General features: G+C 40.3%; 1 protein-coding gene across 1 annotated transcript in view; it reads left to right on the forward strand.

The window, feature by feature from the left end:
* Positions 1-16,915, forward strand: part of dym (dymeclin) — an 81,315-nt gene extending 64,400 nt beyond the window's left edge. The window contains exons 15-17 of the mRNA XM_026928957.3: positions 3,428-3,610; positions 5,771-5,884; positions 15,124-16,915. Of these exons, the coding sequence (XP_026784758.1) occupies positions 3,428-3,610; positions 5,771-5,884; positions 15,124-15,273 (447 nt within the window). The 3' untranslated portion in view covers positions 15,274-16,915. The remainder of the gene's footprint in view (positions 1-3,427; positions 3,611-5,770; positions 5,885-15,123) is intronic.
* The last annotated feature ends 290 nt before the right edge of the window (positions 16,916-17,205 follow it).

Here is a 17,205-nt window from a genome sequence, read left to right on the forward strand (position 1 = left end):
TGGATACTCCTCAAGCTTCCTGAAGTCCTCTCTAAGAGATGTTAGCTGGTTGTAGAACCAGATAAAATGTGGGGTTCAAGTATTGCATGAGTAATCTGTGCAATTTTTTTCTTGTGGTCCTTTTGGAAAATAACAGCACTTCATCGCAAAAATGTGAGTGGGCTTGAAAGTGTACACTTGTGAAGGCCAAAATGTTTTTACATGGTACTAACCTTCCACACAAAAAAGGCAAATTATACACCAGCCTGCTTGGTATCCCTCCATCCAGGTTCCTCTACTGTCATGTTTGGTATCCCTCCATCCAGGTTCCTCTGCTGTCATGTTTGGTATCCCTCCATCCAGGTTCCTCTACTGTCATGTTTGGTATCCCTCCATCCAGGTTCCTCTGCTGTCATGTTTGGTATCCCTCCATCCAGTCTCTTCTGTTTTCCTGCTCAGTATCCCTCCATCCAGCTTCTTCCACTATCCTGCTTGATATCCCTCCAGTTAACCCTCTGACCGTCTGCTCTGCTGATTATCCCTCTGTCCAACTTTCCACATCCTGGTTACTTGCTGACCCTCTATCCAGGACCCTCTACCAACTTGTATGCATGCTTCACCATGCTTTAGCTCACTATCCTTCCATCTAGCTCCTTTACCATCTTGGTCTGCTTGTTATATCACCACCAAGCCTCCTCTCCCAGCCTGCTCCCTGTCCCAGATATAGATAGATATGCTATTTGTTCTTGTTCTGCTCAAATTTCTCAATCCTTTCTCCTCCACCAGTCTGCCAACAGTTTCTTTTGTCCAAGTACTTTCCTCATCTGCTAGCTCTCCCTCTGTTCTACCTGCTTGCTATATCTTCATCCAGCTTCCTTCACTGGCTTGGGAGTAGTTCGTCCTTTACTGGCCTGATCTCTACCTCTTATCTCCTGATTTTTCCTTCTGTCTGTCCTGCTCACAATACCTTCTCTACAGGGCTAAAATCTCTCTCAACATCTCTCCATTCAGCCTTCTCTGTTGGTCTGATCACTACTCCTCCATTAGGCCTTGTTTAGCCAAATTCTAAGTCTGCTCACTATCTCTCCATCAAACCTTCTCTCTTGGACTGCTCACTATCCCTTCATCCAGCCACTTCATTTGGTCTGCTCACTATCCATCCATCAGGCATCCATTCTTGGTCTGATCACTGTTCCTTCATCTGGTTTAAAGGGATACTGGGCAGACGAAAAGAGGAGATTTGATGGTGAGATAATGAGCAGGCCTACGAGGACCCATGAAGACCTCCTCATAGGTCCGCTCATTATCTCTCCATCAAATCTCCTCTTTTCATCTGCCCACTATCCCTGTAAACTGGCCAGGGCTTTTGTTCTGCTCTTTAGACCTCCAACAATACTCCTCTTTTGGTCTGCTTATTATTCCTTCATCTAACCATCATCCATCTTGGCTTGTCTGTTTGCAATCTTTGTCAAACCTCATCTCTTGGTCTGCTTACTATCCCTCCTTGTTGGTCTGCTTGCTGTTCCTTTATCCAGCCTCCTCAATTGATCTGCTGACTGTCCCTCTAACCAGCCTTTTCCATTGCCCCTCTTGCTACCCCTCCTCTGTCCTGGTCTCTATCCTTTTGTCTAGTTTCCATTGGCCTCCTTCACTGTCCCTCTGTCCAACCTCCTCCAGTGGCATGCACCTCAGTCTGACCCTCACCACCGCCCCAACCCCAGCCCTTCTTCCCCTTAATCCAGCCACATTTTCCAGCTTGTTTGCTCTCCTCCAATCCAACTTCCACTGCTTCACAGCCTGTCTTCTGAAGAATAACACCTCATCTCTGGAACTAGACTCTGAAACACTTTCCATTTTCCACTTTCTGTTTCTCCAGTATTATTTACCAAACCCATCATATGTTTGTATAGTTACACTACTGGCCAAAAGTTTGGACACATTCAATTGAATACATATCTTTCACTGACTTTTCAACACATTTGAGACACAGGTAAATTATTCACAAATTTATAAATTAAAGTCTATTTTATATGTAGATTTTACTTCAAAATAAATGGTTTCCCCAAGCACATGGAGAAGCGGTGAGGAGCTCTGCATATTTGGGAACTTGAAGAAATGCCTCCTGGGTGAAAAAAGCTCCCTCATGAAGCTGTTTGAGAAGATGCCAAGAGTGTGCAAAGCTTCATCAGGAATACTTTTAAGAATTTCAAATCTGAAATGGTTTTGATTTGTTTAACACTCTTTTAGGTCACTACATTCCATAATTCCTTGTGTATGATTTCATCGTGTCCATGTCTCCATTATTATTCTAAAATAGCAAAAAGTAGTAAAAATGAAGAAAACCCTTCTGGTGTGTCCAAACTTTTATTAATGCTCTTGGCGTTACTGGAGAAAAAGGAATGAGGGGAAGAAAGACCTGTCAAAGAGAGACAGACAGTCGTGCAGGAATGCTAGAGCTGAGGATTTTTAGAAATATTTCCTGCTACTTTTTGTGTCTGTGTCCTAGTCTGCGCAGACAAATTATGTCAGGGAGCCCGGCTAACCTATTTTAGCCCGTTACTGATACACAGTACAGCGAAGGACAGTGGAAAGTACGTAGGAAAGGACATGACACTGTTCCATACACTGCAGAACCGCATTGCAGCCATATACAGCATCATATCAGCTGCATGGTACGGACTAAATGCAGAGGTCTGATGTATTGCCTTGCAGAAATCACTACTATTATTTACTATTAAATTACTGTACATTCATCACAGTGGCTTATACAGTTTGTACAGGAGATATATATATATATCTATCTCAACACACCGAGAGGGCTGGTGTTAGTGTAATATAGTGTGTATTAAAGCACAGTGACCTGAAAACACACACCATCAGATTGCGAACAAATACACACATGCTGACTTTTTTCAGGCAAGAAAACCTTTATTTGACCTTAGTTTGTCTTGTCTCTCTTATTCTCTTTCTCTGTCTCTATCTCTCATTCCTTCTCTCTCTGTCTGTCTTCCTGTCTGTCTCTCTGTCTCTCAATCTGTCTGTCTTTCTCTCTGTTCTCTCTCTTCTTCTCTTCGGACCCTCTCTTTCTGTCCTTTTTCCCTCTTTCTTTCTCTCTCTCTCTGTTTTTCTCTCTCTTGCTCTCTTTCTCTGTCTGTTTATCTCCTTCTCTATCTCCTCTCTCTCTCTTCTGTCTCACTGTCTTTCTCTTTCTCTCTTGCTCTCTTTCTCCTTCTTTCTTTCTGTCCCTCTTTTTTCCCCCTCTTTTTCTGTGTTTCTCCTTGTTCCTTTCTGTCTCTCTCTCCTTCTCTCTTTCTCTTCTTTCTCTCTTTTTGTCTCCGTTTCTGTGTCTGTCTCTCTCTCTTACTTTCTTTCCCTATCTGTCTGTCTCTGTCACTGTCTGTCTCTCTCTCTCTCTCTCTCTCTCTCTCTCTCTCTCTCTCTCTCCCAGGCACAGGACCTCAGTGTGATCGAGGAGGTGATCCGCATGTTGCTGGAGATCATAAACTCCTGTCTGTGTAATTCACTGCATCACAACCCCAACCTGGTGTACGCTCTGCTTTACAAGAGGGAGCTGTTCGAGCAGTTCCGCTCACACCCTTCCTTCCAGGACATCATGCAGAACCTAGACACGGTGAGAGAGAGAGAGAGAGAGAGAGAGAATGTTTGTGTGTGTGTGTGTGTGGTGCTGATTTTATTACATCATTCATCCCTTATGCACTGTTGAAACCAGACCATATAAAATATAATAAATGATTTAGCAAAATCCTTAAACAGCAGTGTGGTAGTTCGGAAGAATCTGTTTACTAATGGCTGTTTCAGTGTCTCTTTATTATCCAAGGCTGGACTCACAAAAAAGAAATACTGTGAATATGTCCACATAAGCATTAAAAAAATCCTGCAGATGAATAAAACAGCACCAGTGGGTTCAGTAAGCAGTAAGAGAAGCTAAAAAGCAGTTTCAGTTAAGAAACCAGCACCAACTGAAGGTTAAGCCGGTCAACCAAACCAGAGAAACCGCTTCCTATTGCATGCAGAAAATTCCAGAATCAGTAAACAGTTTGACATCGTTTTCCAACAGGCTCAAAGTGGAGTAGGGAAGAAAAGGCAGAAGCCACTTGTGACCAGAATCTTATTGATGTCTGCTTCTGAAAGTTTACTTCTGCTTTTTGAAATATGTGAAATATGTGAAAAATGTGAAAGCCATTTTCTTAGGGTACATTTTAGGATTTGGTCCAGAAGGGTTACTTTTTTCTAGAAATGTAACCTTTTAGGCCAAAATGTAGGACAAGAAAATTGGCAGTGAAGCCAAACAGCATAAACGGACAGATTGTATGACCTGTCATTTTTTTAATAAATATAAGCTTTTAATTGTTAAAAAATTGCTGTGATTTAAGGGGGATAAAACTCTTCGGGGCATGCTGTGATAGGAAAATAATCAACTTCTGGTTTGTAACACAAAGTCTGCTTTCTGTCAGGCCGTATCACACCACCTCATCGTTGATTATTTTCCAATATCAGCATGCCTCCAAGTGTATGTTTCACTTCTTAAATCTAAACTGGTGTGTTGGTTTAGGTAAATAAATAAATGTAATAAATTACATGATTCTTTGTAAAGGTTTTTGGATTCATGCTCCAGATGCCTTGAAGTTGAAATTGTTCAGCGCTGCTTTGTCACGTCAGTAAATGGGGAAAGATTAATTGCTGAATGCCGTGAGGCAGTCATCGGGTCACCTGAAGTTCGTCTGAACTTAACATTACCACTGTTAGAAATAATACTGATGTTTCTTCACTCTGGAGGAGACAGAGACAGAGAGAGAGAGAGAGAGAGAGAGAGAGAGAGAATGGAGAGAGAAACCTGAATTAGAATTAGGAGTTACTGTTACCACCATGAAGTTGATTATTTTGCTATAATCGCACATCCCGGAGTGTTTTATTCTCTCTACATTAGAGATGGTGTTTTCTTTTCTGATACTGATATTGAAAGTTTGCATATCAACTAATATCAATAAACAAAAAATACATTAAAAAATGTGTAAAAAAAAAAAAAAAAAAAAAAAACATAGCTAGAAACTTCACACAAAATCGCAGCTTTCTCACAGAAATCATTTACACTGCAAATATAATAAACATAATAAAGTATGTAATAAAGTATAAATATAAACATCAATCCCAACAATAAAAAATACAATCAAGTCTCTTTACATATAAACATTTATAGTTCCAGAACAAAGATCTTTTCTGAATCCCACTTCCAATCTTTTCCTTTTTTCACACGATCAGCTCAAATTCATTCTTTTTTTTTTTTTTTTTTCTCCAATATCCAAGCCACTATTTTTTGCTGATATCAGCTCGATACTGATCCTGGATATTTTGGATTGGCTCCATCTCTCTCTTATTCTAAAGCAATTTAAAACTATTTCAATTTTTTTATTTATTAAAGAGAGTGAGTTTTTTTATCCATTTATAGTTATGTTTAATGTTGTAGAACAACCTCAACACATGTTTTACGTTGTGGCAGCTACAAACTATCATTACTTTTTTTCTCTTTAAGTTAAGAGGAAAAAAAATTCTGCTGGTTACAGAGTCTATCCTGAAGACTTTGCTGTGGTGCGCTGACACTGGAGACTCCTTCCAAAACTTTAAATAAATGTATTATTATTGTTGTTATTGCTGTTATTAAACTGTTGTTTACTATTATTATTGTTATTATTATACCGGTTTTAATATTTGTACCTGTATTAGCCAGTGGCATTGACGGTTTATGTTGTGTTTATGTTTACGCTGCTGTCAGGTTATCGGATTCTTCAGTCAGCGGTTGGAGCAGGCGGGAAGCGACCTTTCGGTAGAAAGAGTTCAAGAGGTCATCAAGAAAGGAGCAGTGGCCCTGCCTAAAGATCGCCTGAAGGTACGAGACGTGTTTACACCAACACAAACAACCTCTTAAACACACTCGGACGTGTTTGCCAAACACACACATAGCAACATCACCTCTATGGCCAGTGTGGCCCCACCCATGGACTGACCTTTTACTGTGCCATTGCATCATTTTCCAATGAAGAAACCAAACTAACACTAAATATAGAAGCAGGGGCTTTTAGAGGAACTGCGCTCAGTGTCGGAGTGTTCATTCACACACACGCTGCACAGAGAACAGGAATGTTGAATGATCAGCTATGAGTGTTCAAGGCTCATTGAAGCAAGTTGTGGCCAGCCTTTTAGTAAAAAATGATGTTTACGCAGTAAAATTGCTGTGCTGACTATGAACTGAAAGCTTCACCTAGTTTTTTTTTTTGTCTGTCTGTTTGCTTGTTTGTTTTCTAATCTTTGGAGGCTACTTCTGTTCCTGTGTACGTGCGACCACTCGCCTGAAATTATTCTGAGGCTGACATCCACAAGGTGTTAACATTCTGCTGACGCTTCAGTTGAAAGTGAGGGATGTCTGCTGTAAAACTTTACAGGACGTATACGTCATCTCAATGGCAATGACGTTTGTGGTGAATAAAAACATAACAATAACAGCTAGTTCTCTACATGACTGCTACATATTTTTATCTTTATTCCAGGTCATGAAATCAGATTAGTAAATATGGCTTGGACGCTACTTGGACAATAGCACATCTAACTACATTTATCGACTGTTTATAACATATATTTGTTATAATACTTTATCATCTCTATAGTAGCGGCTAATTCACAGGGACGTATATGGCGGATGATATACATAATTTACGACTGATGATAAATGGATAAAAAAAAGTTTTGTAATTCAACATAATGTATAATTGTTGAATTTCTGGAAGGAGTTTCCAGTGTCAGCGCTTTTTAAAAGTCAGTAAATGTTCCACCAAATGACAAGCAGGATGTTATTTGTCAAGCAGGAAAAGAGGAGACGAGATTACTAATGTGAGATGGAAGGAAGTGAGCGGGGATTATTATTATTATTATTATTATTATTATTATTATTAAACCTAAAGAGAGGCTGATGCGGGAATGACCGGTTATAACTGCTATAACATAAGTAATAACAGGAACGTTTTGTAGGAAATTAAAATGACACGTGCCATCCTTTACGCATTTTGCATAGGAACTCTGCTGTTTAACATTGTAGTGCACTAGTATGAGTTACCTCTCAAAAATTCCCAAAGAAAAGCAGTCTTCTTTTTCCCAGCTAATCCTGGTGTAAGCCCCGCGCTTCCCTCGTCTTCCAGAGGAAACGGAGGAGAAATGAAAGAGAAAGTGCAGGTGGAAGAGTCGCAAAGAGCGTTTGGGCTCAGGCTTAATCATCATGATCACTAATGGCTTCTCCATGGCCTTTCATTTCTACTGTATAACACACACACAATGACATCTCAAGGAGAACACACACACACACACACACACACACACACACACACACACACAGGGAGTCATGGAAACACAAGGGCCCAGGACACAAATAAATCTACAGCACACTCATCTCTTTACTGCTCACTCCTTACCCACAACCCCCTGCTGCTGGCCATAAATCAGGCAGTAAATATGTAGCGTGTGTCCTGTTCATCCATCACGGCACTCTCCTAATTGTGTGTTCTATAACATGTTTCATGCCTTTCATGCCGTGCGTGTGAGAGTGTGTGTGTGTGTGTGTGTGTGTGTGTGTGTGTGTGTGTGTGTGTGTGTGTGTGTGTGTGTGTGTGTGAGTGCAAGCATTCATCTTTTATATTGGCAAATACATGAGGCTCGAGTTATGATGAGATTTTTTTTTTTGTTAGCCACAGCACCTTTTGCATGTTTTGAATGTGGAAGATACAAAACAGTAGTCACGTTTACATGGACACTTTGTTTCATTCGGAATGAAATCAATCAGATTGATTAATCCGATTGCAGTGTTTACAAGAACGCTGAATAAAGTAATCGGGTTGATATGCGCGTTTACATGACAGAATCAGATTTGATCTTCTGACATGCGCACAGTGCACGAATACACGATTCCCGCCGTTCCAACATGCAGATACTAGCAGCCACTCTCTTGCCATTGCTTCTTTTTTTTTCGTTTTAAAAAGCGTTTTGTTTTGTGCGGTACCGCGTGTATTTATCAAGCAATTAAAATGCCCCTTCCCGAGCCCAGAACAAGGCGTCTGTGGATGAGGGTCCGAAGCAAGGACTAGCGGGACAACGTCGTATTGTACTGTATAAACTCGGCAGCTGTGCAGAATACCGCGTGATCTCCAATCAGTTTGGCGTCCATCAGAGCACGGTCAAGAAATTCGTTGACATGTTCTGTAAGGGCATGGTGAGAGGGCCGCTAAAGCAGCTGTCAGTCAGCCGTGCGTCATACGTCATTACGTGATTTGTACGTCGTTGCACATGCGCAGAACTATCTGGTTTCATTTTCAATCCGATGAAGTGTTTACATGTCCTCTCCATCGGATTAGAACAGGTTTAAACCACCCCTTACGATCCAAATGAAATTTTAATCGGTTTTGGCCAATTCATTCCGATTGACGTGTTTACATGTGACTTTTTAAATCTGATTGTGCTTCTTGTCCAATTACGATCGGATTATTAGTGTCCATGTAAACGCAGCCAGTGTTACTCCGCGTTCACACTAGCAAGAGACAAATAACGCGTATTGCTTGTACTATGTGCGTGAAGCGACTGTTACTGGTGTCGGTTGTTGCTTTGAGAAACAGTCATAGTCAACGTGCATAGCCTAGGCCTAGGGTTAGGGTTAGGGTTAGGGTTTATACACGTCACTTTTATTTAAAATGTATTTGTTTCGTTTATATATTATCTAAAGCAGGCTAACCATCCTAGCTACAGACACACACCAGAGGCAGCAGTGATCTCTGCTAAAAGTTTATTTTTTTCTTCCTAATGTCTCTGTACACATTTAATGAAATGTTGTATAAGGCAAGATAAGATGAAACCACAGTTCTAAGTTTTTCTTACATTTTTTTTCCCAAAGTGTCAAACGGTAAATGGGAGCTAATGCTGCGTTCAAGTTTCCTCAGAAGTGGAAATTCAGAAGTATGTCATTTTTAAACCTCCATGCTTTCGAGCCGCAAAGAGGAAAAGAAAAACATGGATGCCTCCGTGTTCGTCTTTTGATAGCAACAATCTAGCCATTGTATATTCAGTGTTATAGATTTAACAAGCCAACATGTCTGTATGTTGATTAAACTACAGCAAATATTATTATATACAGCATAACTCGGTCCGAGGAATCATCCAAGCCAATCTTTTGCATTTGTCACTTCTTTAACTCAGGAAAATGTCAGTTGCTGCAGAAATCGCAGCTCTGTATTGTGCACGTACATATGAACAAATGATCACCTGCCGCTTTGTTGCGGGATTTGCCTCCGGTGTCAGAATCTGGGTTAGTCGTGATGTTGCTCAGCTCAGACATGAGCTCTCTCTCTCGCTCTCTCTCTCTCGCTCTCTCGCTCTCTCTCTCTATTTCTCTCTTCTTCATTTTCAAAAAAACATCCTAAGTGAAGAAATAAGGCATCATAAGCAAATAGAGTAGAGGAAAAAAAATAAGTATTGCAACAGAATAATAGAAAAATATCTCAATATTTTTTTTAATTAGCAGAATAATTACATTAAATAAAAATGTAGAAATGAAGTAAGCCATAAATCACATGCAGTTATTATTTCTTCAGGATTATTAAGCGAAAGCATTTAGATATGTTTTAAAGAAGTTTAGTAGACTTGCTATACATGAACGGTGATTTGCTATTATTATTATTATTATTATTATTATTATTATTATTATTATTAATATCAATAATAATAGTATTTATGAAGTTCATTACTCCAGCTCTAATGGAAACCTGGTGTTCTTCAAAATATGTTTTAGAAGCAGCAAGTGGTCATATCTTGGTATATCTGAATCAACATTTCTTTTTTTTATATAATCCTTTTTTTACAGAATTTATTTATTAAATTGTTTTTTATTTAATTATAGTGATGCTGTGAATCAGCTGCATGTTGTTATAGTCTGACGTAAATGTGTTTGTATTAGTGAAACATCGTCTAGACACTCTGTGTATCTGTGTGTGTGTATGTGTGTGTGTGTGTGTATCTGTCTGTCTCCTGGGCACTGAAATTGAGAAACACTTGTCTAGACAGACAGATTTATTCACAAACACACACACACACACACAAACACACACGCACGATAGCTGCTGCAGATGAATATTAGGGTTCCCAGAGGGGGGTGTGTTCAAGAGGGAGGTTCTCTCCTGCTGCCCTGGTACAGTCTGACCTTACTCACACACACACACACCCCAAATGCATGCATGCGCGCACACACACACACACACACACACACACACACATACATATACATACATGTATACAAACACGTAGAGGCACCCTTACATGTACAGGCAAAGGCAGCATTTCTTTCTCTCTGCTTGTCTGTCTTTCTCTCTCTGTCTCTCTTTTTCTCTATCATTTTGTTGCTGTCCCTGTCCTCCTTCTCTGTCTCTCTCTGTCTCTGTCTGTCTCAGTTTCTCTGTCTCTGTCTCTCTTTCTCTCTGTCTCTCTGTCGCTCTCATTGGGAACAGAGAGAGCAGTGTGTAGTAGGTCAAGTGACAGAGGCAGTGGGATTTGTTTGGCGAACTCTGTGTGTGTGTGTGTGTGTGTGTGTGTGTGTGTGTGTGTGTGTGTGTGTGTGGTGTTCTGTAGTGATAAGACAGAGACAGTCTGGCTCCTTTAGGAGTGGAGGGCGAATGCTGCAATCCAGCTAGCGCAGAGACCTCAATGTGACCTTAGTGCGCACTCACGCGCACACACACACACACACACACACACACTCCTTGTCTCCTACATATCTCCTACATATCCTTGCTACTGTGAGCTGCACAGACGTAAATATGAAGAATGATCGTATTCATGTTCACAAAGGCCACATCGTCTCGTATTGATGGGCTTCTTGTGTGGCTTCAGCTTTTGTGTAGGAGACTGACAGAAAGTGTGTGTTTTCTCTCACTCTGTCTTTCTACATGTTCCCTGATGCTCTAAAATACAGGAAAACTCACACATACACGCATACACACACACTGACAGGGCCGAGAGCCAGCACTAGAGTCATACACTGTCCTGATCTAGACCGATAGATCAGGTGTGTGTGTGTGTGTGTGTGTGTGTGTGTGTAATATATATATATATATATATAATGTGTGTGTGCTAGAATGATGATGACCTTGGATCCCAGCCAGTCGTGAGCAAATTCTGCCCGGACTCTGTCTGGCACCGCTCTTCTCTGGAAACATCATGTTACAGGATGTGTTTGTGCATTTGTGCGTTTGTGTGTGTGCGCGCGTGTGCGCGCGCGTGTGTGCGCGCACACACAGCATGACAGATTTGGTGAACTGATAAAAGTCGTGAAGTGTGTGGAGGTTTTTGTAAATGTGTCTGTTTATTTAAGGAGTGTGTATAACAGTATAGCAGGTACAGGCTGTGAGTGTTTCCAAACTTCCCAAGTGATCATGTGATCATCGATCTTCCAGGACTGGAAGAAAACAGAAAATGATATTGTGTCCCTTTTCAACCGTCAGTATAATTAAGCTCCATGAATATTGATTGCACCTGAAAAGAAAGTCAAAGCGCATTTTTCATTCAAAATCAAGAACTGGTCCAAACTGGAGATGGATTTCCAGCAAATATACAGACAGCTGGAACGGTTTATAAACATTTTGGTTGATTATGAAGATTATGAAGAATTGTGAATTGTGAAGTAGTTGTACTGAAATATCCATCGTTTGTGTACCTTTAGTTTCTAGTCTTGAGGGCACCAACAACATACACCTGGAAGTCTTTGATACAGGTCTGATATCTAAAGGCAGAAAAAGGCAGAAAAAGCACTACTACATGAGCAGTGGAAAAAGACTGTTTTATTTCTGATTTTAGTAATGTTTGAGCTTTCACCGTTTTATTTTGTGTCCCATTGACATTTACAGTATACTCGTATAACACTGATCAAAAGTCACAAGACTTTAAAGACTTTCATCAAGGCACTTTAAACATGCTCATTTGTGTTGTCCTCGTTAGCCTCCTGACCTGGAGCGCGCTCCCTCGCGTGCCTGTTTGACAGACGTTGCTCTCTGTGCCGTGTAAGGGGAGAGCGTGTATCCTCGGGGCCGGTGAATGGAGGCTACGCCGTGGTCTGAGGCAGCGCGGAAAGCTCAGGCTGATGGCATCTCGCTCAGTATGGACAGATGAAAGCGAGTCGAGGCAGGCTCGTCTGAAACCGCGTGCAATCTGATCGGCCAGCGGTGCATTATTGATGGAGCCGGGCCGCCTACCTGCTGGCGCTCTGGCTGGCACCCACCTGGCATCGGCTCGTGTTCGGCTCAGCCTGCCGCTGACGGAGATGCCGCTGACCTTCTGTCAGATTTGGCTAAATGAGGCTACGGGTGGCGCCGGTGTCGTTTTCAGGGTTTTCTCGCCGGGTTTCTGCACTATATTAGTTCAGCAGGGAAGGTGGATGTGGTGGAATTGAATCCCGTTGTGTGTATTGCTAAAAACTTTGGTTATAGTCTGGCAGCTGCCAATTAAATATCTTCCTAGAAGTAAATGTGTAGTCTTTATGCTCCCTCTGAGGCTCTAAAACTGAAGTAAAAACAAGGATTTGGCTCAAACACAGAGGTCATTGTGTTCATTCATATTTCATTTCTAAATGGAAAAAAAATATTACAGTGTTCAAAACTTTAAACCAAACATTACAAAAAACTCTTGTATTTCTCATTTGCTTGTTTTTTCATCGTTTCAGATTGATTTTGGAGCTAAAAATAAACACGGAATGAAAGAGGCCATTAGTGCCTGATGTACAGCTAATATGGCATACTACATGCTTTTTAAAAAATAAAAGGAGGAGGAGGACATGACGGATGGAAAAAATCAGCTGGATTTTTTTGCCTTCAATTTAAGAATATCATGCTGATATGTACTGCAGTGGCATTTTTTTCATGTTTGGATTCATACATATTTGATTTCTAGACTTTGTGGTGAAAAGAGTAACTTTGTAATATAAAGTTTTCCCATTTTTAATTCAAAACAAATGAACGCAACCAGCACTGACTCGCGTCTTTACTAGTCATGATGTCGGTTCTTCTATCCTGTACGGTAGCATGCAGAAGTTTTTGGGGTGTGGCTTTGGAGGAACGCTGAAGCAAGAGGCTGTCATTCCTCACTGTACCTTTTACAATAAGACAGAAGAGTGAACGGCAGCTTCACTTGGGGCTTAGAGCGGTTTCTATTATTATATTAAATTATCTTATAATAATATATAAGAGAGCAAAATTGGCCGTGCTCTGTGGGTGGGAGGGATCGTACACTCCCTCCCCTATCAAGAGGCACACTGTGAGCTCATGCATGTGGAAGAGGGCAGATAGCGCTTTCCTCAGAGTGTGTTACGCTGCCCTGTGACACAGCGTGAGCAGCAGTTCACAAAGGAAGCGCCTGTTAGTCTTCACCCTCCCTGGCGGCTGGTGGGTGTTGTATGACGGGAGATCTGGCTGATGGCTTGGGAACTGGCTTACTTATCTGGCTTACTTCTCATCATAACGTCATCATTTCTTCATTTCAGTCGACCCTGCTTATCTGCGGTCTCAGAATCTGTGCATCATTGGCTGCAGCGAGTTTGTGTTCCTTTGTAAGAGGAAGTGAAGAGTACCAACAAAAGCTGTTGAGGCACTTTCCTCAGGGCATTATCTTTCCACTGAAGGGAAGTGAACAAATTTACTAAAGAAAAACAAAGCAGAAAGAAAATAATAATAATGAGGTAAGCCCTCACGGCATATACGGGCACTGACAGTCAGCTCCGGATTGTTCTGCTCTAGTATGGAGATTTTCTTACAGATGCCTCTGATTAGCTAATGTCACACTGATTGACAGAAGAATCTTGAGCCTGATTGGTCAGGAGGTGTTTTTTTTTATTTTATTTTCTATAACAGCAACCCTGACACTAGTTCTGGCTGTAGTTCAAATCACAGGTACATATTAATGCACTCATTCTAATCACTTACACAGGAACTTGTACTGCAGATGCTTCACATAAAAGTGTGTAATTATTGATCTAGTGAAGTTTTCCATAGGGAGACATTAATTTAACATTTATGGAAGGAGTCTCCAGTGTCGGTGCTTTGTAAACATCAGAGGTGGAGCAGCAACGAGCAGATTCTGACATCTTCAGGACAGAGGAGTTTACACTTTGCGGTTGAGCTGCTTTTTTTCTGTTTTTTTTTTTTTTTTTTTTTTTTTTTTTGGTAATCTTAAAGATCTGTAAACTTCAAGAGAGAAAAAGCTGAAAGCAATCCACTGAAAGGATACAAACTGTTATGTAATAAATAAAAATGTAATAGTTGGCAAATTGCTGTGCTATACAAGGAATACAAAGCTTCAGGACATGCTGTTAAAGGAAAATAATCAACTTTAGAGTGGTAACAGTAACATCACACCTCCTCATCATTGATTATTTTCCTATAACAGCAGTCCTCCACCTTCCTATAACAGGTGATCGTGCATTTGCTCCATAGTTTGATGTGCTTGGGTGAGTGCAAACATGTCGTTCAAATTTGGGGGCGGAGCAAATCAGCTGCACTCTTGACCAAAATGACCAAAAGTTTGGAACTGAACTCCAGTATGCTTTCGAACATGTCTATAAAACCCACAAAATGGCACGCTGTGCAGTGGGGTTTGAGCATACGGAGAGATTTTTGATCAGTGAGCACAGTGAGGAACTTGAACCTACAGGCACAGAAGAGATCGTAAAGCCCAGTTACTCATGTGTTAAGAGTTTCGTTTAAACATGAAAACCTCTTGAGGTGTTGAGATAACTGTTACTTAACAGAGCTGAAGTTTATTTACCTGCCAAGTAGATGGTATTACAGAGCAGAGTCACCTTTACACTGTGAAATCAGATCACAGAACGTTTTCAGGCTTCAGGGGAAACATGTGAACTCTTCACTGAGCTAACCACAGCTGTGCAGCTTTCAGCTGAATATAGCATTCCTCAACACCTGGGAGGGAAAGAACGGGTTTTATCAGAATTCTACCAGGATCAGAATTTATTTAGTCCACAAATGTACAGAGGACAAATTCTAAATCATTGTAAATAATGTGAATTTGTTTGTGTGTCATCGTTTTTCCCCACAGAAGTTTCCGGAGCTGAAGTTCAAGTATGTCGAGGAAGACCAGCCTGAGGATTTCTTCATCCCTTACGTGTGGTCTTTGGTCTTTAACTCTGGAGTGGGTCTGTTTTGGAACTCTCAAGGCATTGAGCTTTTCAGCATGGACTCAGCCTGAGAGAAAGGCTGGTGAGTGTGTACGTGTGTGTGTGTATGTTGTGTTTGACCGTATAAGGAAGGCTGGGAAAAGGGTTTGGGTTTGATTGCAGTTTAAAGGTCTAATATGAGGTTTGGACGCACACGTCTCCGGTGTTGGACGTGCAGTTGTGACTTCCTGGCTCACTTCCTCGTTAACGGACTCCTGGGCTTCCATTATCTCCAGCGTCTCCCGTCACCAACGATGAGGCACTGAGGGCGCGTCACTCAAAACACTGCTTTGTTACTGGACAAAGAGTCACATGGGCACGGCTGCACTGAATTCTGGGAATGGTACAGTTCCGCTGTGAAGCACGCTATCGCACATTTATTACTGCTTCTAAAGCTCCTTTTTTTTGGCCCTGATTATAATGTGATATTTAGTTTTTGTTTTTCAGTGGGTCATGTAGAACAGGTCAGGACTGATGTGGGAATAAATAACATGACAGGTTTGGTCCTTATTTCTAAGTAATAGGAAAATAAAAAGAAATAATTTCTTTGGTCATTTCTGGATTTCAGGCAGTGGTTTAATTAGCTTTAATCGTACGCATCATTAAACCTTTTTTTTTTTTTTTTTTTTTTGCTTGTTTTGTTGGTATGTTTAAAAGAAATATTTATTTATTGCTTGAATTATTTTCCCTGAGCTATTCAGCATCGCAGTATAATATAGCGCCTTTTTAACAGCAGTGCTTTTCAGATGGAAATCCTTCTTCTGTAAAATGAATACAGATAAGAAACATATTTTAGATACTATATAAATTCTATTAAACAAAATCTATGTGTAATTTGATTGTGTATTCATATATAGCATAGATAAATCCATAAATAAACGCATGGAAATGAAACAAATACAAACGGCATGTTTGTGGCACAAAATGTATCCTTTTTTTTTTTTTGTACACTTTTTCTTTTCCTCATCCGCCTTTTTGCTCACGTCTTTGCTGCTTTGTCACACTTTTCCTGTGTGATGTGTGCTTTACAGTCTCCATGAGGTTTTCTGTTACTACCTTATGGCTCCATACATATATTGTTACACCATGTAAAAAAGTTTTTCCCCCATTTTCTGACATGTGACAGTGTGTTCTAGTATGATTTTGGTCGATGACACGTGAGATGTGTGTACTTCACCAACCCTGTGTGTCTCGTCTCATATAGTGGCATCAGCAGTATTTCACATAGGAATTTAGTTTATATTGTAATTAAAATACACCCACCAGAACTAATAGGGCTGTTACTGAATTTGCAATCACAGCAAGCTCTTTATTTTCTATGTTCAGTTTGAAGTTTTTCGGTTGACGTAATTGCTCAAAGAATGATTACCGCTTTAGTCATTGCTTCATTGTGAAATCTTCCACTGCCCTATTAATTCTGAGACACTTATTCGAAACCTGTTTTTGCTAAGAGGATTATTTAAGCGATTCTGTCAAAAGAAATGTAACTCATGGATGAACTGAAGCTACAGAATGTTACTACACACTCAGGTAACAAAACAGATGATGATAATAAAAATGTACCGTGTTTCAGACTCAGATCATGATACAATCGCAGTCCTTTCTTTCTCTATTCTTTCTGTTCTCTGCTATGTAAATTACAACCAATAAACAGAAAAGTTCAGATTGTAAAAACCTAAATGTTTGTGTGTTTTTATTAGAGTCACTGCGTTTTTCAACTATTTGTGGGTTGAACCATTATGGAATTAGATGCAAGTTTCATAATGCACAACCTAAAAATAACACAGGTTGTAAAAAGTTTAATTTCCTACTGCTAAAACATCGATTTCAAGCAAAAATGAGAGATTTTTATTGACATTTTATTGATGTTTTTATTGTTTTTAATTGATTTTAGCTATTTATTATGGAGCTGTGCAAACGAAGTGTTAGCATTAGTTAATACATCCCATGCAATTGCCTAAAAA

This window comes from Pangasianodon hypophthalmus, chromosome 15 (assembly GCF_027358585.1).
Source record: "Pangasianodon hypophthalmus isolate fPanHyp1 chromosome 15, fPanHyp1.pri, whole genome shotgun sequence".
Classification (NCBI taxonomy): domain Eukaryota; kingdom Metazoa; phylum Chordata; class Actinopteri; order Siluriformes; family Pangasiidae; genus Pangasianodon; species Pangasianodon hypophthalmus.